At 38.6% G+C, this 25,020-nt stretch overlaps 1 protein-coding gene across 5 annotated transcripts in view; it reads right to left on the reverse strand.

The window, feature by feature from the left end:
- The window catches only part of ANO1 (anoctamin 1), a 1,045,885-nt gene that overhangs the window by 79,587 nt on the left and 941,278 nt on the right, over positions 1–25,020 (reverse strand). For all 5 annotated transcript variants that reach the window (XM_044082585.1, XM_044082589.1, XM_044082584.1 and 2 more), the window contains one exon: positions 20,473–20,625. In XM_044082585.1, the coding sequence (XP_043938520.1) occupies positions 20,473–20,625 (153 nt within the window). The remainder of the gene's footprint in view (positions 1–20,472; positions 20,626–25,020) is intronic.

Consider the following 25,020-nt stretch of genomic DNA (forward strand, 5'->3'; position numbering starts at 1 on the left):
AATCCTCCATTCAAGTCTGCCTTATTATTTTTAACCACCATTTTGTAAAAAGAAATAATTATAATGCACTAGGCATAAGTCACATTTTTGATATTCCTAATTTGTACAATTTATGAAAGTTTCAGAAATACCCCATCACTGAAAACATACATCATTGACAACAGGTTTGCATTCATTCTATTTTCCATTCGTATCTCAGTGAGTAGCAATAATCTCTTCTTCACAGTACAACACAGAAGAGAGGAAATTAGCTATTTGAACCATTCAATTTTAGTAAAATAAAATCCACAGTCGAAAGCACAGTGAAAAAAGAAAATCAGTCAGCAAGCAGTGTTCGAAAGTCTTTTACCCCAAGCATTGGAAACACCAGAACGCGAATAGTTCACCTTTGTCACTGTCGCATTCCCCCTAATGGCAAAGTTACTGTAAGCATTATTACTATCATAAGATGTAATGTCACGAACTAACTTGAGCTGTTTGCGATTCGTGACTTCAGTTGTATGTTGCTCAAGTTCATCAAAAAATTCATACCCATTCAAGTCTCCAGTGTATTCTTTTAATTCCCCTTCTATAAGGCCTATCTCGTCCCTTAAAGCACTCATTTTAGCACAATTGTTATCGATGAGAAGCTTTAAAAACTCAATACCAGCGTTGTTAAAGAAATTCACCAAAGTTTTAAAAAATGGTGCATTGACAGTAACCCCATTGGGGCATTTAAAGAATCTCAATCCTTTAGGAACTATACCCAATTGAATACAGCGCCTAAAGTAACAATTTTCCAAGTCTAGAGAACGGTATCTCTTTAGCAGTTTAAGCAAAAGCCCACGTTTGTTATTAATCTCAGCAGAATTGGCTGAAAAATGTGGTTTACCTGATGTAGAAAAGGGATTCCTTATTTCATCCAAAAATGATTGTACCGTTCTACAGCCAGCACCAACCACAGTGGTAACTCCTTCACTTGAAATGGACGTCGCTTTGCGGCAATAATCCTTGTCGCGTTTATCAACACAAGCTGTTACTTCCACAACGGTGTTCAATTCATGAAAAGATGAATCTGGGCTGAAAGAATTGGCGCCGCTAACGCCAATAGATGCAGCATCGGTACGCTGTTTGTCGTTGCTCCTTGCAACCAGAATTTTCAAAGAGCCCTGTATATCCAGTAGGGTAGCAACTAATAAATTGTTCATGGATTGATTATCCGATGTCGGTGTAGCATGAACCGACAAATTCATCAATGCTTCATCACCGGCTTCAGACATGGTGTAGAAAAACCAAACAACCAAGTAAAAAATGAATAACCAATAAAATAAAATCCACAGTCGAAAGCACAGTGAAAAAAGAAAATCAGTCAGCAAGCAGTGTTCAAAAGTCTTTTACCCCAAGCATTGGAAACACCAGAACGCGAATAGTTCACCTTTGTCACTGTCGCATTCCCCCTAATGGCAAAGTTACTGTAAGCATTATTACTATCATAAGATGTAATGTCACAAACTAACTTGAGCTGTTTGCGATTCGTGACTTCAGTTGTATGTTGCTCAAGTTCATCAAAAAATTCATACCCATTCAAGTCTCCAGTGTATTCTTTTAATTCCCCTTCTATAAGGCCTATCTCGTCCCTTAAAGCACTCATTTTAGCACAATTGTTATCGATGAGAAGCTTTAAAAACTCAATACCAGCGTTGTTAAAGAAATTCACCAAAGTTTTAAAAAATGGTGCATTGACAGTAACCCCATTGGGGCATTTAAAGAATCTCAATCCTTTAGGAACTATACCCAATTGAATACAGCACCTAAAGTAACAATTTTCCAAGTCTAGAGAACGGTATCTCTTTAGCAGTTTAAGCAAAAGCCCACGTTTGTTGTTAATCTCAGCAGAATTGGCTGAAAAATGTGCTTTACCTGATGTAGAAAAGGGATTCCTTAAAATTCCTTAAAAGAATACACTGGAGACTTGACATTACATCTTATGATAGTAATAATGCTTACAGTAACTTTGCCATTAGGGGGAATGCGACAGTGACAAAGGTGAACTATTCGCGTTCTGGTGTTTCCAATGCTTGGGGTAAAAGACTTTCGAACACTGCTTGCTGACTGATTTTCTTTTTTCACTGTGCTTTCGACTGTGGATTTTATTTTATTGGTTATTCGTTTTTTACTTGGTTGTTTGGTTTTTCTACACCATGTCTGAAGCCGGTGATGAAGCATTGATGAATTTGTCGGTTCATGCTACACCGACATCGGATAATCAATCCATGAACAATTTATTAGTTGCTACCCTACTGGATATACAGGGCTCTTTGAAAATTCTGGTTGCAAGGAGCAACGACAAACAGCGTACCGATGCTGCATCTATTGGCGTTAGCGGCGCCAATTCTTTCAGCCCAGATTCATCTTTTCATGAATTGAACACCGTTGTGGAAGTAACAGCTTGTGTTGATAAACGCGACAAGGATTATTGCCGCAAAGCGACGCCCATTTCAAGTGAAGGAGTTACCACTGTGGTTGGTGCTGGCTGTAGAACGGTACAATCATTTTTGGATGAAATAAGGAATCCCTTTTCTACATCAGGTAAACCACATTTTTCAGCCAATTCTGCTGAGATTAATAACAAACGTGGGCTTTTGCTTAAACTGCTAAAGAGATACCGTTCTCTAGACTTGGAAAATTGTTACTTTAGGCGCTGTATTCAATTGGGTATAGTTCCTAAAGGATTGAGATTCTTTAAATGCCCCAATGGGGTTACTGTCAATGCACCATTTTTTAAAACTTTGGTGAATTTCTTTAACAACGCTGGTATTGAGTTTTTAAAGCTTCTCATCGATAACAATTGTGCTAAAATGAGTGCTTTAAGGGACGAGATAGGCCTTATAGAAGGGGAATTAAAAGAATACACTGGAGACTTGAATGGGTATGAATTTTTTGATGAACTTGAGCAACATACAACTGAAGTCACGAATCGCAAACAGCTCAAGTTAGTTCGTGACATTACATCTTATGATAGTAATAATGCTTACAGTAACTTTGCCATTAGGGGGAATGCGACAGTGACAAAGGTGAACTATTCGCGTTCTGGTGTTTCCAATGCTTGGGGTAAAAGACTTTCGAACACTGCTTGCTGACTGATTTTCTTTTTTCACTGTGCTTTCGACTGTGGATTTTATTTTATTGGTTATTCGTTCATTCAATTTTAGTATCTAACTATTCAACACCTTAAGGTATAAATAAAGAATTTACTCCATTATGATTTCAATTTTTATTAAACCGATTGTCATACATTGTTCAGAACTTGTTGTTAGCACTAAATAAGCTACAAATTACTACAGCACACAACCTTTACCTAGAGGAATACAGTTTTTGTACTTATTTTCCTCACTTGCTTAGAGAAAAACATCTCTTATACTCACTTTCCTCACTTGTCCAGAGGAAAGCAGTTTTTTATTCGGGCATGTCCAAGGGTCAGCCCCCTGTGTTCTCTCCTGTCTATCTGATGAATCTGGGCATCTTGGAGCATTGTAGCAATTGCCTCATGTACACAGACAACCCTCTCCTCCTACCACCCAACACTACAACCTGTGAGAGATACACTTATCTAGCCAAACTGGAAGTAAAGCACTCTCCAACCAAGACTGAACTTGACCGTCAAGAGGAGGGAAGGTAAACAATTGCACCAGATCATACTCATCACATAGTCCCACTAAACCTACACCACCAAATTCCACACATAGAAACACAAAACCATTCATGGAGGCTCTCAATAATAATCTGCTCAAGCAACAGAGACCTCCAAAGCAGAAACGCAAGCAACCTCCACCCACCAACACAACCCAAATGACACATAGCCCACAGACTCAGTGTGCCACTCAGCAAGGCAAACCAACATACTCATCACACTAGTCATAGGTGACTCTATAGTCAGGCACACTGATGTCCCACTCACCAGGCTAAACAAGGAGAAGGCTACTGTCTGCTGCCTGTCGGGTGCCAGGATCTGCCACATAACCCACGCACTCAGGTCACTCCACAAGTACAAATATGACTCTGCCATTGTCTATGTTGGTGAGAATGACCTGAGATGTACCTCCCTGGACTACATGAAAAGAGACATGGAAGAGCTCTCTGATTCTGTAGCCCAGGCAGGTATGACCCTATCCCTGAGTAGCATCCTGCCATCACCCAGAATGATACCACGGTACAAGGACAAAATGATTTTCAACAATTGGCTAAGCTTCTGGTGTCATTCTAAGGGGATCCAGTATCTGTCTGCCTGGGAAGACATGGTCAACAGACCACAATGCTTTGCCAGAGATGACCTGCATCTGTCGCCCCTGAGATTCCGGATACTGGTTAAGGCTCTTGCCACCCCTATAGTGCTGTTTTTAGGCAAGGGTCAAATAACAAATTCACCACCATAACAGGAACAGGCAAGCAAAAACTGATGGTAATGCTACTCAACGCTAGAAGTCTAAATCTCAAAATGCACTCACTCGAAGCACTCCTTAAAATGGAGAACATTGATATCTGTGCAGTGACTGAGACCTGGTTCAAGGCTCTAGAGAGCATCCCTGCATTAGCAGGCTATAACTCATGCTACACTTTTCGGCCATCTAACCTGGACCAGAACACCAAAGGTGGAGGTGTGTCCATATTCATTAAGGATATCCACACCTCCAGGCTAGTTGTGCAGTATAATGCATCCGAGGTTATCCAAGTGCAACTAATTCTTGGCAAAACTGCAAAGCATTTGTAGCTTGCTACAGATCCCCCACCATGCCCCAGGATTCCCACTCCTCATTTCTTGATATACTGGAAAATATTAGGGTTCAACCAAACACCCTAACAATGGGCAATTTTAACTACCCCACCATTAACTGGGAAAACTACTCATGTACAAACTCCTTCACTCAACGCTTTCTGGAATTCCTAAAATCCATTGCCCTGGATCAACTTATCCACACCCCCACCAGGGGCAACAGTATCCTACACCTAGTCATTACCAACATGAGTGACCGGTGTTCCACACCTGAAATCAACTCCTCGTTGAACAGATCCGACCATAAGCTAATCACCCTAGATATCCCTATCCCGTCCCCACCCATCATTAAGGAAATCATGGCAAAAATTGCTCCAAAGCCAACTTCATGCTTCTTAAGACAGAAGTGGCAAACTTCATGGCACCCATGCAGATGGACAATACAGTTATGACTGCTGAATCCTACACAAATGCACTCTATAAGCACTTACATGAGTGCATGGATTGTGCTATCCCAAACAGAACCAAGATGCTATCCTCCAAAAAAAAGGAAGCCAATCTGGTGGTCCCCTGCCATAAACAAACTCTACAACAGAAAGAAGAAACTGTTGCAAAAGAGTAAAATCCCATGAGTGGAGGAGTTCCCTGGTCAGCCTCAGTAAGAAGCTGAGATCCCTTATAAGATCCTCCAAAGCTAGCTATGAAAACAAAATTGCCTCTGATTCTAAGGGCAACCACAAAGCATTCTATAGCTATGTCAAGAATCCCAATGGCAACATCCAGATCTGCTCTGAGTTACAGCACAATGGCATGAAAATTACAGAACCAACTGATATTGCCATCATCCTGGCAGATAGGTTCATTGCTAACTTTACCCCCCTCTCACCCTCTAAAGGGCCCGTATCTATACAGGAAGAATGCAGAGTCCCTGTAATCACATCTATGCAGGTAAAAGCTGCACCCTCTAAAACCAAAAACACAGCATCCATGGGACCGGATAACACCCCCAGGCTGGGTTGTACATGAACTTCAGAATGAACTGGCTTCCCACCTAAGCACTATGTTCAATCATAGTCTCACATCAGGCTTTGTGCCCACTGAATGGTATACAGCAACAGTTATCCCACTCCACAAAGGGGGAGCCACCACTGATCCTGGGAACTATCACCCTACTAGCCTGACGAGCCTGGTCTGCAAGGCCATGGAACGTATCATCATGTAACTCATAAACAAAGACATTGGTAGCCTCTAAACTCTGGACCCCACCCAGTTCAGGTTTGTGAAAGGCAGATCGTGCCTTCTGAACCTGATCGACTTCTTTGAAGCAGTCACCAAAGCCGTAGATGAGGGTAAGGTGGTTCACACAGCCTATCCTGACCTCGCCAAGGCTTTTGACACCATCCCCCATTCTGGAATTATAGCTAAACTCACTAAACTAGGCACATATCCCTATGTCACAAGATGGGTTGCTATCTGGCTCACTGACAGAACCCACACTGTAAAAGTTGCAGACTCCAAATCTGACTTCAAACCAGTGACAAGTGGAGTACCACAGGGTTCAGTCCTGGGACCTCTCCTGTTTGGTATCTGCTTCTCTGAAGTACAGGCTAACACAGAAGGCCTCTGGCTAACAACGTTCACAGATGACTGCAAACTAGGAGCCATAGTTGAGTCCCCAAATGATGTGGACATCCTACAGAAGGGCCTCACTGAGACAGGTGCCTGGTATCAGCGGCATGACCTCAAGCTCAATGCCAAAAGGTGCACTGTCCATCCCCTTTGGTAGAAACTCTGTACTCATGGAATACCACATAAACGGTGGTCTACTTAACACCGAATGTGTGATAAGAGACCTTGGGACCCAGGTGGACAGTAGTCTCTCCTTTGATAATCACATTGCCACAGTAGTCAGGAAATCCTTCTATGTGGCACACCTCATCATAAAGGGGTTTTCATCCAGGAAAAAAGAGGTCAGTGTTCCTCTCTACTCTGCACTCATTAGACCCATTATAGAGTACAACGCCCCTTTTGGAATGTACCTCACAAGACATCTGCAGCAGCTGGAAAAGCCACAGAAGTACCTGACAAAGAGGATTACTGGCCTCTAACAGATGCCCTGCACTGACCATCTCAAAAAACTCCAGCTTTACTCTGTAGCATATCGCCTACTCTGAGGAGATCTCTGCCTACATATAAAGCTATGTTAAACCCAGAGCTGTTGGACATGCTACACTTTAAGAAATCCCAATCCCTCCGCAGCTACACACTCTAGGGACCTAAACCTTGTTACCACAATAATCAGGACATGCTGGAGGGGTAGATTCCTGTCCCAGAGACTTCCTATACTCTGGAACAAGCTACCCAACTATGTCAAGCAAAGTTCCTCATTAGCACTCTTCAAGAAAAATTCTTGAGTGGATGGGAAATAGGAAATACTCCCCGGGATCACTTTTGTGGCTCTGCTTGACAGGGGCACAGGAAATTAACTTTCTTGGGTGGCGTAAGCCAGGGAACCTTGTTGGCTAGGCTTACTTAGGCCCTTGGGCCGATAGCCTAGTACCTACCTATGAACCTATATTGTAAACCTAGCTTTGAACCTCTGTTTACATCTATTACAAATATATTTGGCTTTCAAACAGAAGTATTTCTATATCTGCACTCTGTTATGTATAATATGTATTAAAGTAATACTTCTAATATGTAGCCCAGAAATGTTACATAAATATATTCCACTGCTTAGTCCATACAACTTCAAATAAAAATATTTTTTTACTTCACATGTTAGATCAAAAGATGTATTTTGAAAAATAAAACTATATCCCTTTCCTTTCAAACTGCATCAAGTAGTAGTATTCATATTGTCAAGCCATTGTGTCCAAATGGCAGAACAGAAACAATCTCACTTTTCAACTCAGACTGTTATACTTGGCCATTTATCTCCCGCTTCCTCATTTTTAAAAATATCAACATGACCCTTCCTAACATCTTCACAGGAAACCTACAACATAAAGAGGTAATTTTAAATTTTCTCTGTATTTGTAAAAAAAATAATGTTCCACAAGTTAAATAATCCATATCACTATTGCAGAAAATGTAATTTTATATTTCAGTCAATGCCTCCTACACTCTTAAATGGCCTCCATTTTGTGCATTATTTGGTAAAATGTTGCCAGAGAGTAATTATATCCAGGTCTATGTTATTTTGTCAAATGGCTATTCAGCGAAAAGCCATTTGTCGAACACATATTTAGCGAAGCTGCTCTTCATCGAATGGCAAATTTTAAGTAGGGAAAATAATCAGTTGGCCCACTGAGTGACCACAAAAAAAAATAAAATTTAAAACTTGCCAAGGTGGGGGTCTGTGCCCTCCCACATGCCCCTAACTAAATATACCAACTCTGAGATCACACTACAGTGGGGAGAAGGGCAAATTCCAGCTGTGGCTAATAGTTTGATGAAGAGAGGCTTCACTAAATAGGTGTTTGACAAATGGCTATTCTCTGAATAGCCATTGTATGAAATAACATTATATTCAACATAAACAGGTAAACCAGCAACTGCAAATCACAGTTCCAGTTTGTTCTAATTACTACAAAACCTGCTCCTTTTTGGAACATGAAACAAACTGAATTATAGTAACTTAAGAAATTCCATGTTTGTGATCATTTTTAATCAATCACAGTAACAACACTTTTTAAACTATGATTTTTTTTGTCCAGCTTTTTTGTCACATTTCACATAGTCCATTAAATCTGTACCTTTCCCTTTTTCTAATACTTTAGTCACTTTTATATTTTTCCTCAAAGCCTTTTCTTCCCTTGCAACTAGCTGCTATTTTACATATCGCACCTGACCATCAGTTATCTTTGCTTTGTCACATATCTGACCGACTTGCTTCTTAACTACCATCATGACAACATGTCGATAATTCAGAACATCAGTCTGTTCAATCCCAGCTACTTCCAGTTACAAAATGTATCCAACCAAAAGTCCAGTCAACTGCCATAAGTCATTTCCAATACCATCATAACATTTCTCATTAATTCAGTTAATTTCTTCATCTCCGCATAGCATTCCTTTGATATGCTGTACCTTTTGAGCTAAGTCAGAATGTTTCTCTTTCACAAAACTTGTTTTTCACAGTACTTTCCACATCTTTAACTGTCATTTGTAATACGCCACCTTTACATTCTACTGCCATAAATTTCACTTCAGATTCATCCATTTATGCTGAAAGTAAGGCTCCCAAGGAGATAACAAACTTTGTGAAGCACCATGAAACATCCCCTGGAATAAGAATTACTTCTAAGCAGCTTACAGTACTCAGAAATCAGTGTATTTCAATATAAAAGAAACACTGTCACTGTTGTCAGAGGTGACCTATGAAGTTAGTGACTCACAGCACTGTCATAAGTGAATGCAGAAACCTATTGGGGGGCACAAAATACATTGTAGAACCAAGGTATAGAGACTGAAAATAAAATAAGGTCAGTCTGGCGGTCCACATTTTGGGTATAACAAATTACACAGTAATGCTGAACATGTCCTTATCATACAGATTACTGCCAGGCAACCTCTGCTTTGTGTACAGCACTTCAATAGTCCTGTCACGACTATTACACATTCACAAGTCCAGTGGTATCATAAACGCCTGCTCAAGGAATCCTAATCTGATTATAAAATGAATAGGTGAGATAGGTTTGCATCACAAAGAATACCACTTCTGTTGAGTCATCTTCCACTCCACATAAACCAAAGAACATTTCTCACTCTATTCAACTGTCATTTGAAAGAATGGTTGGGTAACCACAAAATGGTTTAGCACCCCTGTCCCTTATGGGTAGGGGAAACATGTAAATGCCCCAACATATCCTTGTTTGGCTCATCTCTGGGTTAGTTACATGCAAAATATACAGGCTAAAATTTATTTATTATTTTATTTTATTTTACATTTGTTGACCGGGTTAGTCCGACTGGATAATATCCATTTTCAGCGGAGACCCGGGGAGAAAAGCTCCACATTAAACATAAATTTACATACATATAAATTTGGAAATACAATAACATTTTCAATCAAGGTCAAGCAGAGAACACCTCCATAAAAACATAGGTATACATAGAGAATAATCACAAGAGAAGATATGTGAGAATCGATACAGTTGAAATATTTAGTGATATAGAGGTAACGATTATAACCTAAGAAGTAACTACATTCCACAGTAATACCCTAGGCCTTTTTGGGGCAGGCAGACCAAGAGGAGTCTGAATCCTGTGAAAGAGCAGAGATGAAGGATTTGGTGGAACTGAGCAGCTCCAATTGTGAATAGCTTGCACTAAGAGAAGAGAGAGAAGCCCTCTAGGGCATAGGGGACTTTTAGGATTAGTCTGGATTAGCACATGGGCATAGCCAATGTGACTTAAAAAAACTCTTTAAGATTGTTTTTGAATTGGCTAAGCGAGGTAATAAGTCTTAGGTTATTAGGAAGGGCATTCCAGGTCTTTCCTATGGAATTGGCATAAAGAGCATCGCCACCAGAGTTATTAGATCTAGTAGTTTGTACCAGAACGCTATTTGCAGATCGCAGGCAGGTAAGATTAGAGTAGGGAGTCAGAATTTTACTCAGTGAGGGGGTTTTGTCTGGTGTCTTAATTATTTTAAATGCTTCAGTGAGTTGGTGAAGTTTGAAAAGATTGGGGAGTTCTAACCAGTCAAGTTTCCTTAGGTTAAGGCAGTGGTGAGTGCGATAAGGTTCACCTGTTACAAATTTAGCATTGTGATTATAGGCAACAGAGAGTTTGTTAACCTCACTTTTATTGAGGAATGAAAGTATAGGAGAGGCATATAATAGGGCGGAGAGGAGATGCGTACAAGCAATGGTTAGTTTGGTGTTAGGGGTTAGATAGTTCTTAATTCTGTACATGGAACCTAGTTTCTTATTTACTGTCTTTATGGTTTGACTAATATGCATGTCAAATTTAAGCTTGTGGTCAATAGTGACACCAAGTAGTTTGGTATTAGTGACAGGCTCAATGATGGTACCATTAATGGATTGAACGTAAAAGGCCATATTGTTAGAATGTGGAGGGTGTTGCTCTAACGGGGCAGCTAAGGTGGGAAAGAATATTAGTAGCTTAGTTTTAGCTGGGTTTAAGATTAGTTTCCATTCGGAGAGCCATTTTTCTACCGTAGAAAAGCAGCGTTGGGTGGCTGTTTGGAGATCATGGAGAGAAGCATCAGAGCAGATCAGGGTAGAGTCATCTGCATATTGGATGCAGGTGGCCTTGGGGATGATTGAGTGGAGATCATTTATGAATACGGAGAAAAGAAGGGGGCCAAGTATGGAGCCCTGGGGAACTCCTATGGTGTTGGGTAGCAGTTGAGATAGCTTGTTTTGCAACTGGACAGCTTGTTGTCTACCAGAAAGGTAAGCCTTTAACCATCTAAGGGCTGGGTTATCGAGGTGTAGGGATTCAAGGGTGTGGAGCAATAGCTGGTGATTGACCATGTCGAAGGCTTTTGACAAATCAAGAAAGAGAGCAGAGGAGATTTTTTTATTGTTACGGTTACCATTGACTGAGTCAACAAAGGAAAGGAGGGCAGTAGTTGTACTATGATTGGGTCGAAAGCCATGTTGCGCTTTGGACAAAAGATTGTTTAGGGTGAGATGGTGTAAGAGTTGCTTGTGGACACATCTTTCCATGATTTTAGCTAATGGAGACAATATTGCTATAGGTCTATAGTTGGATGTTTCCATGGAGGAGCCACCTTTATGAAGTGGAATGACGTATGATATTTTCCAAATGGAGGAGATGATATTTTCCAAACTACCATGGGGACATAAAGCTAGGCTTCTTAAGATCCTAACAATCTAATGGCTTGGTAAATACATATTAATCTATGAACATGTAGTAATAGTAAAGCACCGGTACTGAAAAGAATAAGAGATGAAAAAAAACGTGTATTTTTCAATATCCATATGGAGTACTGATTTAAGATGATGCCTTTTTTGTTTTTGTTAGCAAACCACTATGCCAAAGGTTCTGAAACAATCACCATAGCAGAGTAAATAACCATCTGTTAACTGGGTAAGCCCACTGGACATACAGTCCCTTTTCAGAGCTGACCTGAAAGGAATGCCAAGTTATATGACTCAGAGTCGCACAGTAGCAAATGAAGGCTAGGGTAATCAAACCTTGGACTGCTGCAAGGTCAAGATGCATCAGTACAGAGAGTCGCGCCTTTGCACCAAACTGCCATAGAAGGTGAAGATTCAGGTTTTAAATGCCAGTTAAAGAGCGTATTTTCATTTTACTTGTTATATTAAATTGACTGTTACAAAATTTATATATATATATATATATATATATATATATATATATATATGTGTGTGTGTGTTTGTGTGTGCGTGTGATATTTTTAAATATCCATCAAAGTACAGTACCAGTGCTTTTAAAGCCTATTTTAAAGACTGCTGACCTTTTAAAGCCATTTGAAAAACATTGCAGTTGGAAAGAGTGTAGTAACATCACTCAGCTGAGCTTTTGCTTTTATGTCAAGCAACTGTATCTTCTGTCAAAATGTTTTTTTTTTTTGTTTCTTTTTTTAAGCATTGCTTTTATGTTGAGCAGCTGTATCATTTAGCAACTGAAAAGGCTGTAGTCCTTGTTCAAAATACTTGCTTGCTTTTTTGTTTTTAGGCATGAGCACCTCATATAAATTCAAGAACAGTAGGCCTGAGCATTTTAAATATCAGAATATCAGCTATCGAATATTAATGCAAATTTAATTATGTAGATGTTGCCTTAAACCCTGTGCATCCTTAGATAGTTTTATCCGACCTTCTAAGATTCTTATAAATTTTTACAAGAATGTTCTTTGTCAGGATCATAAGCTTGTGTACCAGTGCATTGGTTTATAGGAAGAATAGCCTTTCTGTCTTTGGACTTCATCATCTTGAATGGAGGTTTCAGAGCTGGGTTCCTATCAGAAGAGCAAACACTTAAAATAGCGAACGTTCTATCGAACTTTAAAACACAAAACCTGAAAACGTCAAAAGCACGGAACATCGATTTGTTTTCCCAGGAAAAAAAATTGCTGGGCCATTCTCCGGACATTGCTGTTTTCTCCACTGTGGTACAATTGGATTTGGTATATTTAAGTTGGGGGGGTGTTAGTGGCTAAGCCCCCCACTTTATTTTGCCAGTACATTGGTTTTTTTTGCTTGTTTTTTTTTTTTCGGATCAGTGATTTGCTGATCTGTTCCTTTGACATTTTAATGTTTCATGTTTTTAAGTTCGATAGAAGAGCGTTCGCTATTTTAAGCATTCGCTCTTCTGATTTAGACCCTTCAGAGCCATGTTCATCCTGTTTCATACTTTACCTAATTTTCACTGGAAGGTGTATCTACTCAGGAGGGTTTTAATTGAATTCACTATTTTTCACAGTGAGATTTAGCCTGTGGTCACGTCTCCTTAAGTTGCACATTTTGATTAGAAAGACCCAGTCACTTTACTCATCTCCTATACTCTTGTATAGCAATCTCTGTTTATCCTACAAGTCTATAAAAAACCCTGTCTTGTTTGATCGCCAACATCTTTTCAGAACTAGAAGCATCACCAATATCAGGCCTAAAAAACATTTATTCTAAGGTTTTAAGCTAAGTCTAGAATCTTATAGGAAAAGTTAGAGATCATAGCAGAAAGACAGACATCAACATTAGTAATTTCATTCCAGAAATAAACACTTTTGAGGTGGGTGATTGAATGCCAAATTACTACTTTTAAAATGATGTGAGGTATAATGACAGGAACCAAGCACTCTGCACTTTTCCTGAGGATCTGATAATCTGGTTAACAGATTAGGGGTTTAACATTGCTGAGGAAATGGGAAACAAATTGTCAATGATTGTAATATAGATGCTACCATCAACTCTTCTGCTAATAGTCGCATCCTAGAGGACCACTCAGTAGTATATGGTGCAGTGACTGCAGGCTATCTGTGGGTGCAGTGGCCTGAATGCTAGCTGCATACATCCTAGTCATACCGGTAGGCTTAGTCGATTCAGTTTGTTCTTTAGTCAGTTGTGATACTGACATTTTTTCATAATCCACTGAACATGATTTTGCACATTTCCTAAGTACTCTGTCTAAAAAAAATAAATCAGTTGTTGTACATGGTATACTATTGTGCATTTACCTTCTAGCTGCAAGGGTTTATATACTTTTGGCTGGCAAAAACTGTTTTACACCCTACAAAGTTCACAATATCCTCATGACTGCAGGAAATTTTACGACTGCTAAATCAGAGTTATAGTACCTGTCTGCCCATGATTTCACCCACCTCAGTGCCTTACACTATAATTTTACCAAGAGAAATTAAAATTTGACCAGGATTCTTTTGCCCTCACAAAAATGCACCCATATGCACACACACACACACACACACACACACACACACACATACACCTACACCTTTTGAAGTTGCCAGGCTGCTGTGTGTCTTTGGAATGTGGGAGGAATCCAGAGAGCCTGTAGAAAACCATGCAAATGTAGGGTGGACATATAGACTCCATGCAGAAGGCATTGTAGTTATAAACACAAAGCAATTTTTTAGTACATACAACAACAAAACGGAGGCATCAACAAGCTGCACATACCTACACAAATCAAATGGTAAAACCACTAAGAACACAAGTATTTATTCCAACAAAAGAAAACTGAGAAGTATGAGGACTAGAAGATGTACATCAGAGCTGAAAGCTGGTACAGAGGAATGTAGTATAAAATTATTAAGAAGATTCAAAGAATGATAACTGAGAAAAGGAGACAAGTTCCTTCTCTGTGGAATGATAAAAAGTACATTTGAAGGACAGTGAGATGATCAGCGTTAGACCATATGGACATCAAATGTATATTCAATTTATACTAGTCAGTACCCTGGGATTCCTTGTACATTTAGCCAGATAAATTAAACCTACCTCAATCCAGCAGATTTGTAATGCCGCATGATTTGCTTGCTAGCATCTGTAGTAATATTCAGTTGTTTCTACTCCCGCTCCAGTAGTGGAGAATTAAGGTATTTGAGTATTCTCTGGACTAAATAGAATGGCTCTTAGAAGAATAATGTTTTGTTGATTTGTATGAATCAAACCATCCATTAAAAAGAGAAAAAAATATATATTTTTACACTGCCATGTGGGAGCATTACATTCCAAACTCCCTTTAAATATAACAACTCCACAATTGTACAACACAGGAGAAAATCAAAAAGCGTCACAAGCACAGTACATCAGTTTCACACAAACTGCAAGGTCACTAACAACAGCAACTAAAGTATATTCGTTTTCACTGCAGTTCAGTGAAAAAAATGTCAAAGGAAGATCAGTAAGACAACACAGCCATGTGTGAGACAATCACCATGGACTGATGAGAACTAATGACTTAGATAAAAGCAGTTGGGTACCTGGGATATGTTGACAGAAAGGGATGGAATTTGGGACAGTCATAAAAAATAGAGACACTAAACTGTTACTGAGTTACTTAGTGTTATCCAAGGGTACCGTGTTTGATTCTTCTCACCTCTAATTGCATACCATGACTCTGAGCAAGTCGCTTTATCAGACAGTGCTCCTAGGTTACGCCTGAAAAGGGGCACTCATGTCAAGTGGGCTTTGCAAGTTAACAAATGTATAAACAAAAATAAAAATTGTTTCACTGAACACAATCTCTACAATCCTATCTCCCAAAATACTTTTTTATGATTTCATATTAGTTGTATATACTGTGAGTCTGTAGTAGGCCAAGCTCTTTTTTTACCTTTGCAGCAGCTGTGGTTTTGTTTTCCCCATGACTATATGACGGCAGGGTTCATGTACGTAAGTGGAGTATGGAGAGCTAATTATTAGGTTCCCTTACAAATAAATGCTTCATTCATAATGTCCCTTGCAGTTTTGGAGGGGATACTATTAAATTAGTTGGATTATCTGATTTGATGTCAGCAGGTTATGTTTTGACTTTTCATAGTGGGCCCCCTCAACCATCAGCATGGAAGTTTGGAAGCAAAATAATGCATTTTTTACAGCACGTTGGTAGTAATGGTATCATGACCACCATGATGGTCACTTATGTGACAACAATATCCAACAGATGTCTGTTGAATTGATAAGGCATTTTATTTTTCTCTTTGTTTTTTGACAGAAGCTTATATAATACATACTTTAAAATTTATGTTTAATATCTACTTAGCCTATAAAATCCAAACATGAATATCTTTTTCATTCTCATTTATATGGAAGTTCTTCAACGTGTTCTCCCTGAAAATGTTTTCATCCTGCAGGCGTTTGTATTGTAATGAAAGTTAACTTAAGGCAATGCGTGCCATTTGCTTACCAGTATCTCAGAATTTACAGCAGACTCATGTAAATATAGTCAGCGTCTCTCATCTCTACATCATAAGCCATTTCTGAGTACTTGAACAGTGGTAAATAATGTCAGAAGAATAGTAAACCTGCTGTATTTTCACTTTGCAGCTTCCCAAAAATCGAGTAGAAACATAATAATTTTCACTGAGCAATATGTTGACTATCTCAAGATCATGAGGTGATGCACAGAAAATATTTCAAAAAGACAACAAGGAAATGTGTCCAGAAATTGATGCAAACTGAAAGGTGAACCAATAATCATCTGACAAAGACTTAAAATGTAATATGTTAAACATCCTTATTCATAAAGTGCAAAGAAATTCATCAGAACTGAATAACACATGCAGATTTCAATGCACTTAAAACATCGTGACTAAGAACCCACGACCAAGTTATGTGACAACTAAAATCCATGCAAGGGAATTCAAAAAATATGCATGTTCTTGGTATTTAGTGTAAACCTCTCTTCTTCAAACCACATGTAATATTAATGTGTTCTGTGAGCGTAAGTACTCTATCAGCTGCCAGTGTAAACTCTGCCAAAAAAGCTCTCTAGTATCTAATAAATTGTTACTTCCTCTTAAATCTGGATGGATCTGTTCAACCACTTTGAAGGTAATTATTTGATATTGCTCCAACTTAGGGCGTGCTTACAAAGACCATTATAAACATTTTTGTTTATAATAGCTAAGTTGTGTTTATTAATATGCTGTGACTGTAGCAATTGCACAGAAATGTACTTTGTAGGCTGTTCATAGGTTGGTACTAAGCTATCGGTCCTAGGGCTTATACAAGCCTAGCCATAACAATTCCCTGGTATTTCTTCCCACAGTATTTACTTTCCATGTCTGTGAAGGAACTTTATTGGTAGTTTTTTTTTTTTTCCAGAATAGATTACAACATGTTTTTGAAAACAAAATTAGGTTTGTCCCCAATAATTTTATTTAGATCCCTCTTTCCTGATGTATTCTTCCAGTTATCATAAATAATTTCCTTAAAATCAGCACTATTCACCAGAAAACAACTGGGAACACTCTTGTAAAATTGTTCCCTAAATCTCATTTACTGATATAAATTTTACTTGGTAACTCACTCTTAGTGACAGAAGGAAAATGAGTTTACCACTTTGAATTTAATGTGCCATTTTAATAAATTGTGCAATGAGCTAACATTTTTCACTAAATAAATGAAGCAAAACCTTTACTTCTCTATTGAAATTCTTGCATCTAATGTTAATTGAGGCTCTAACAACTTGACCCATCAGCTATGTTTAATTTCACATATGCTAAATGCTGACTTTTAAACTGTAGGTAGCTGTTAACTGTTTAAATTGTATTCAAAACTTAGTGCCATTATGCAATGTAATAGAAATAGCTAAAAAGTGAACTTCAGACTCTGAATTACTAATAATGAAGTCAAGAAAATGAATACTAGCATTTATATCACTAAGAAATGAAAATATATATTCCTATCACTATGTATCTTTGCAAAGGTAACCAGTTTAAATAGTGGGTGATTAAATAAAACATCACATTTCCACCCAGATAGAACAAGGTTTGTAAAACATGGTACTGCCATTCTCATTGCTACAGCTTAACCTAATAATAAATCACTTTAATAAATGTTTAGTTATTTATTTACTTCTTTTTTTTTTCTTAAATCATACAATTTGGTCATTTGTTCTCAGTCATGTGATGTCTTAAGTCATGATTTAGTCATAAGTCCTTAGACACATGATGTTTTAAATGCCTTTGTGTTATTTAATTCTGAAAAAGTTCTGTGCATTGCATGAATGAAATCGATGTACCAATTATTCAATGTTTAAGTCTCTGTCATTTGCTGTTTTTCCTCCTCTTCTTCGTTTTTTTTGTTACAGAAAATACTTTGTTTTTCTTTTGCATTTCAATAAAGCAATCGCAAAACGTATCTGTTTTTACATTGATAGCATAATTGACAGACTTTTGCGTAAAGTTTTAACTTGTCTCACTTTCCCAAAGTAAGCATATTGTTCAGATAATTTCTGTTTTACTAATGCCCTATTCTTATTTAGCGATCTGTTTTTGGCCCAGCATTAGTACTTTTGTTGTAAAACGTTCAAAGATGACATGCAGGAGGTTATAATAGCCAAAGTGCATATTTACTGAATACAGGAGTGCGGCACTACAATTGAACAGACATACTGAAAATGTTATCAGATAATTTAATACATGCTGGGTAGATGTGTGAGGTTGTTAAAGGTAGAGACTTTAAATTTTACAAAAGGTAGTCAAAGGTATATGACAAGGTTAGAGATAGACTGAAATGTTTCTCAAACCACTGCAAGAAGTCTAGGAAAATGGTATTGTAGTTTCAGTCATTGCACGAAGGTTGTTGAATACAGGAGCTGCAAAGAACAAGATAAATATGTATAGAGGGATTTTACTTCCAGCTGATACAGATTTATGACTACATTGATAATAAAGCTCTCCTTACAAAACATATGTTCTAATTCTGTACAGTTCCACTCATTTTTAAGAGTTTTCTTTATAGCATTGTTACATATATAGGTCAAATTTGTGTTATTTTCAGGAGTGATCCAGACAAGGTTCTGGAGGACAATATGAAAAAAAAAAAGCATGTTTGTATAGGAGGAGAAGATTTAGGTGGAAAAGCTTGGTTGATTATTACATTAAATTGCTAGAACCAGAGTTTAACTGAGGAGAAGGATTTCGGAGTTCATTAAGGGAGGAGGCTGATGAGAATCATTAGCAGAGTGAATATGTATGGATGGCCGTGAGATTTATAAGACCCATGACTGCTAAAAATGTTGCAAGGTGATACTTTGTGACTGATGGCTACTGGCTAAAAAATAGACAAGGCAATTAGAAAGAAACCTCATATTGACACCAATATATATCCCTATTTGATTTTAGTATGATGCTCTTTGCACATTTTCAGTATTGTAATTGTTTTAATCTATTTTATAGTTTTCAAATTTTTGCCTTATTGATCATTAGCCTTTCCATGGCCAATCAGGCTACTTTTTCCCCCATTATTAGGGCAAGCGTGAAATGGAAAGGTCATCATTCACATAGCCATCATGATGGTTCAAGATTTTCTCCTTTAGTTTCTCTCCATCTCAAATGCATGTACCCACTGAGGTGTATGGAAGGGGTGTGGGGTGGGACAACAGTGGAGGATGTCATCTCAGTTTTGCAAATAGCATTACCTACAGGCACCTCTGCTCCTCACCCATGACACGAGCAGAGAGATTTTCAGTCTCCAATAGGAAGTTAGCACTACTTGGCGTACTGCTGAATGAGCACAACACCTCCATCCACCTTCAAGAGAGGGAAAAATGGGTCATGCTTTCCTTCACCCCCCTGCCTAGCTCTTCCAGGGCTATTATTTGAAGCCTGGTCACCTAGGATGCAGACAGTTCACCCCTTCACCATAGATCCAAGCTGTTATACTATATTTTGTTCTTGGTGCTGTTTTGCATGACTGCTGTTCACAATTGCATATGGCATTCCTCATTTTACTCTAGCATTGCAGTTATTCCTATATTGTTTTGTAAATTTTACTGGACCAATCGCAGCTACCGTTCACTGCTCCGGTGTGTCTGCTACATTTTCTAGAATTGTTACTAAAATGGTCATAATTTTGGACAGTAAATGGATCTCATTAAAATAAATTAACAATCTGAAAAATTAATGTTTGTAGATTTCATGACTCTTCGTTATATTTTCAACACTGGAAAAGCCATTTATTTTGTAGGGTTATTTTTGGACATATGCAATTTTCTAAATATCCCAAAATGAACATGGGAAACATGGGACTTTTTATATTTTTCTACCGCTGTCCTTTAGATTTACCTTAGCCTAATCTGTTAGTATGTTTAATCCTGCCCAAGAGAGTCACAGAAAGGATAAAATCTCCTGGAAAAGAAAAAAAAAAGAATGATCATGTATTTGCTTATATTCTTTTTGTTCTAAATGCATTAGCTACGACATCAATCACACTGAATAAACCGTATACCATGTTAATCCTTACCACTACTAATGAAACAAAAAGTAAAACAGTAAAATAAACAATACCTCTCCTCAAAATGTATGTTCCAGGTCTTGTTTGGGATATGTCGTATAACATAAGCATACATATAAAGGTATACAAAAACAGACAAAATAAAAATGCACACGTCACACAAACATTAATGTAGATTCACTTACTAAACATCAAGTTAAAAAACAAAATCTAAGGCAATTTTCATTTGATGGATATTTTGTTTTCTTGTATCAGGGTCCTCTTGCAGAAACTACATACCAATATCTTTTGCTCTTACAGCCACAGGTCTTCTAAGTTCTGTAATGAATTTTTTTGCATCCAGGCGAATTTCAATGATGTTATTCAGCAAAGCAAACACAGGAGCCAGTGGGAATGATGCCACAAACAAAGTGACAAAGCCAAATTGGATAACTGGAAAAGTAAAATAACCACTGTTATTTTTTTAAATACGTCTTCACACTGTCAAATGCAACAAATAATTTTTACTTTTATTATGCAATTTTTTTTAAACTCATAATCTGTCAAGTGCAAGCTATGACAAAAAATTAAGAAAATATTGGTCTTCCACTAAAACAAAACAAAAGTTATAAAATTAAATGTTTGCAGCTCTGTTACTTTTCTACTCACATTTCTAATTATCACTGTGAGCAAACTGGAAAGCAAGTGCCATTGCTTAATGTCTGCCTTCCCATTCTCCTGTCTACTACATTCTCCAACGACTGAAAAACATTGCCACAGCTTTCTTCTTCCAACAGTTAGGGCAAACATATTCTAGCTAGAGGAACCTTGAATTTATGTTCTCTTAAATTACTAGTCTCCCACCAGGACACAAGTGCTCTTCAGCAATTGAATTCGGCTTGCTGAGCACACTCAAGCAACTCTGCAGTCTGCAGCTACCACCCCACTCATACAATCTAAGAAGGAATCAGTACTGGAGAACTAAACAAGGATATATATTTTGAGCCTCAAGAGCAGGGCCCAGGCATTCTACTTGTATGCATGTGTTATGAGACTGAAGCTGTAACATTAGCAGTGTTTTGTAGTAGTTCTCAGTGTGCTAAAAAACTAACTATTGTAGCCTTGTGTCCCCCCCCTCAGCTAGTGCAGAAATCCTAATTGTCCAATAGACAGTATACATGTAATTCAGATCTCTGTGATTAAATTATCCATCAAGCAGCTCTCTCAGTGCTTTCTGCCTTAGTTTGTATACTTGAGCCCCACCTGTTTATTTGCATCTCTATACATTCCCTTTCATTGCTAATGTATCTCCCTACCCTAATCTGTGCATAAACTGGCTACTAATAAGCAAGTCAGTGTGAAGACACACTCCCAACCTTAATAAACTTTATTGTCTCTTCTCTCCTTCACTTTTACAGGTAGAGTTTGAATTATTACTCATCCCTTCTGAGGCCTTCACTGATAAATTTCCACTGATTGCCTCTCTGGTTTCGTTGGTTTCTTTGCATTCCACCTGATTTACACCCCTTGTGCTATCCCCCTCCCCAATGCTAAGTCTATATTAGAATCCTGCTGCGCATGGAGCCATCTTTAAATTACTAGTCTCCCACCAAGTCACAAGTGTTCTTCAGCAATTAAATTCTGCTTGCTGGTAAGCCATTAAACCTCAGGAATTTGTTTAAAGTGTTCAGATTTGTAAAGTAGCACTTATGAGCTGCTCTGTTCGCCATCGCTAATGCTTAGGCTCTCTCCGCTCCCCTGCCTCCAATTTCCTCCCGCCCCCACTACCTCTACATTTATATCACAACCACACCCACAGTTCAACCTCACATCACCTCCGCCAACCACAGCTCCTCAAGTCATATCACATTACACCACACCCACTTGCTCCACCACAAAATACTCCCAACCACTCTCATTTCCCGCTAGGCATTATTACATCACTCCTCACTACTTACCCATCCACATATAGTGCAACCCTATAATTCCTATCCACATTTCCACCTAGAACCAACTTAACTTTATAACCACGACTATCACACAACTACGTCTAGTCTGTCTTCTCATAATTCTTTATAACTCCACAAGTTATCACTCTAGCAATATCCCTAAACCTAGTAGCACAACACTATATTATGCACTCTCATATACAGACATCATATCTGCCCACAATTATTAAAGAACTACATAACAGACCAATTTAGAACTAAACACATATGCTCTCATTCCTACTCCAAAAAAACACAATACTTCCTCACACTCCTCACCAAACTCCAACATCTGCATCACCATTTTAACACCAGGCTCACCATAAGTGGGGATATCCACCCCAACCCAGGCCCAAATCCATCCTGTCCAGCACAAACAGCTCCAACACAAATGTCAGAACTTAACACCCCCACTGTCTTCATCGCAGGGCAAATCAACAACAGCAGCAAAACCAACCATCTTTTAATGCTAAATATTAATATTAGAAGTATAAAAAATAAAATACCTGAACTCTAGGCCACAATAGCACACTACTCCCCAGACATAGTTGCTTTAACAGAACCCTGGCTAAAAAAAACATAGCTAACTCAGAAGTTCTCCCTACCGGCTACAATAATATTAGACAAGATAGAACACTTTGTAAAGGGGGTGGAACTGCCTTACTGTACAAGTCCAACTTAACTGTACGTCAGTTACCAAACTCCTACCCCTCCCCCAATATTTGGGATATACTTATCTCACAACTTCAACTTCACCCTAAAAAGGTCATCACCACAATTGTGATCTATATTCCACCTGGTAATACACCTCCTAGCCTAGAAGACTCCTTATCCTGGTGTTTTTCCCCATACTAAAATGAAACCCTCATTCTGGGGGATTTCAACCTAGATTGGTTCACCTGTATATCAGAACCACCAAATAATCTAATAAATCTCCATGGCTACCAGCAGCTAGTCCACATTCCAACTAGATGTGATAAAAAATCTAAAAGGGAATCCATCCTTGACTGGGTCCTAACTAACAACCCCACATTGTACCCCCACACAAGCAGTCTCCCAGACACTTTTTGACCACAACATAATATACCTTATACGTAGTAGAACAAGCATATGCAAAACCACTAACTATAAATCCACTAGAAACACAATAAAATTCTCTCCTGAGGTCCTCAATACTTTACTCTGTAACTGTGACTGGACACCCCTAAAAACCCTCCCAATTGACTAGGCTGTAGCATATTTCAACAAAACATTTCTACAACACCTAGACACTGTCACTCCATTGTGTAAAATCAAGGTTAGAACCTCTACAAACCCCTGGCTCAGTAAAGAAAACAAACAAATCCTCAAGTCCAGAGACACTGCCTGGCTTTACTATAAAAAAAACAAAGAAACACAAAGCCTAAATATGTACCAAGAACTGCGCAATAGTGCAAAAAAATGCATTAGGCTGGACAGAAAATCCTACTACACGACATTACAAACTAAATACCAACACAACCCCCAACAATTTTGGAAAAATGTAAACCAGCTACTAAAACCCATACAAAAGGCTACCCCCAAACCAACCACCCCTGACACTAAAGTTCCCATCGAAACACAATTCAACTCGCACTTTGTGAACTCAATTCTATCCTTAGTATCACAGGGCAGTTTCAACCTCACTATTCCCCCACAACACAAATAACACTAATACAAGCTTTACCCTCAAAACATTTTCCACCATTTCAATCAAAAGCATGCTCTCCAAACTAAAAACCACATCAACAGCAGCTAACCTACTCCCCAGCTATTTCTTGAAACTCACAGCAGATGCTATTGCTTTCCCAACATCTACTCTCATAAACAGATCAATTGTTGAAAACTATGTGCCCAAACTCTGGAAAATATCCTATGTTACACCCATACATAAAGGCGGGACCTCCACTGAACTTAATAACTACAGACCCATTGCTTTACTCTCCCCCCCGGCCGGAATCCTAGAAAAATGCATCCATACCCAGGTGCTAAAATATCATCTTGACAGCAACATCTTGTCACCTACTCAGCATGGTTTCAGACCTGCCCATAGTACCACTACAGCCCTCCTCTGCTTCACAGACACAGTAAACCATCTCAAAAATGAAGGCCTGCAGGTCTCAACTCGTGTTTTGGATATGTCCAAAGCATTTGACACAGTCTCGAACCAAATCCTGCTAAACAAACGTAACCAATATCACCTATCAAATTCCACTCTTACCTGGTTCCAAAGCTACTTAACTGACATGTACCAATCTGTGAAAAGGAAAAATTCTCTCTCTCCTCAGCTGCCCACAACTATAGGAGTCCCACAGGGTTCTATCTTAGCACCACTACTATTCACAATCTTCACAAATGACCTCCATACCTCCACACAGCATGCATCTATCATTCAGTATGCAGATAATACTACCTTAATCTGTGCTGCACAAAACATTCTCACCCTCCTGCAAACAACTCTACTAGCATTCTCTGACATTGAAAACTACCTTACCAAAGCCCAACTTACCCTCAATCCAAAGAAAACCCTGCTTATGATTATAACCAGTTTTAACAAAAACACTGATAACAGTCAATTCACTATCTACTCCACAAATTCTACTCCAAGTGCTCCAGTGGCACAGGCTAAGCTATTGGGAATAACCATAGACTCCCACCTAAAATATGATAGTCATCTCAACTTAACTATTAAAAAAGTACATGCCAAACTGGGATCACTCTTCCGTATCAAATCATTTTTTAGCAACAACGCAAGATCAGCTGTTGCTCGCTCCCAACTTCTATCCACCCTACCGTATGCATCTCCTATTCTGACTAATCTCAACAAAACTGAACTAAGCAA

This window comes from Protopterus annectens, chromosome 9.part0 (genome assembly GCF_019279795.1).
Source record: "Protopterus annectens isolate FY-2018-M chromosome 9.part0, PAN1.0, whole genome shotgun sequence".
NCBI classification, from domain to species: domain Eukaryota; kingdom Metazoa; phylum Chordata; order Ceratodontiformes; family Protopteridae; genus Protopterus; species Protopterus annectens.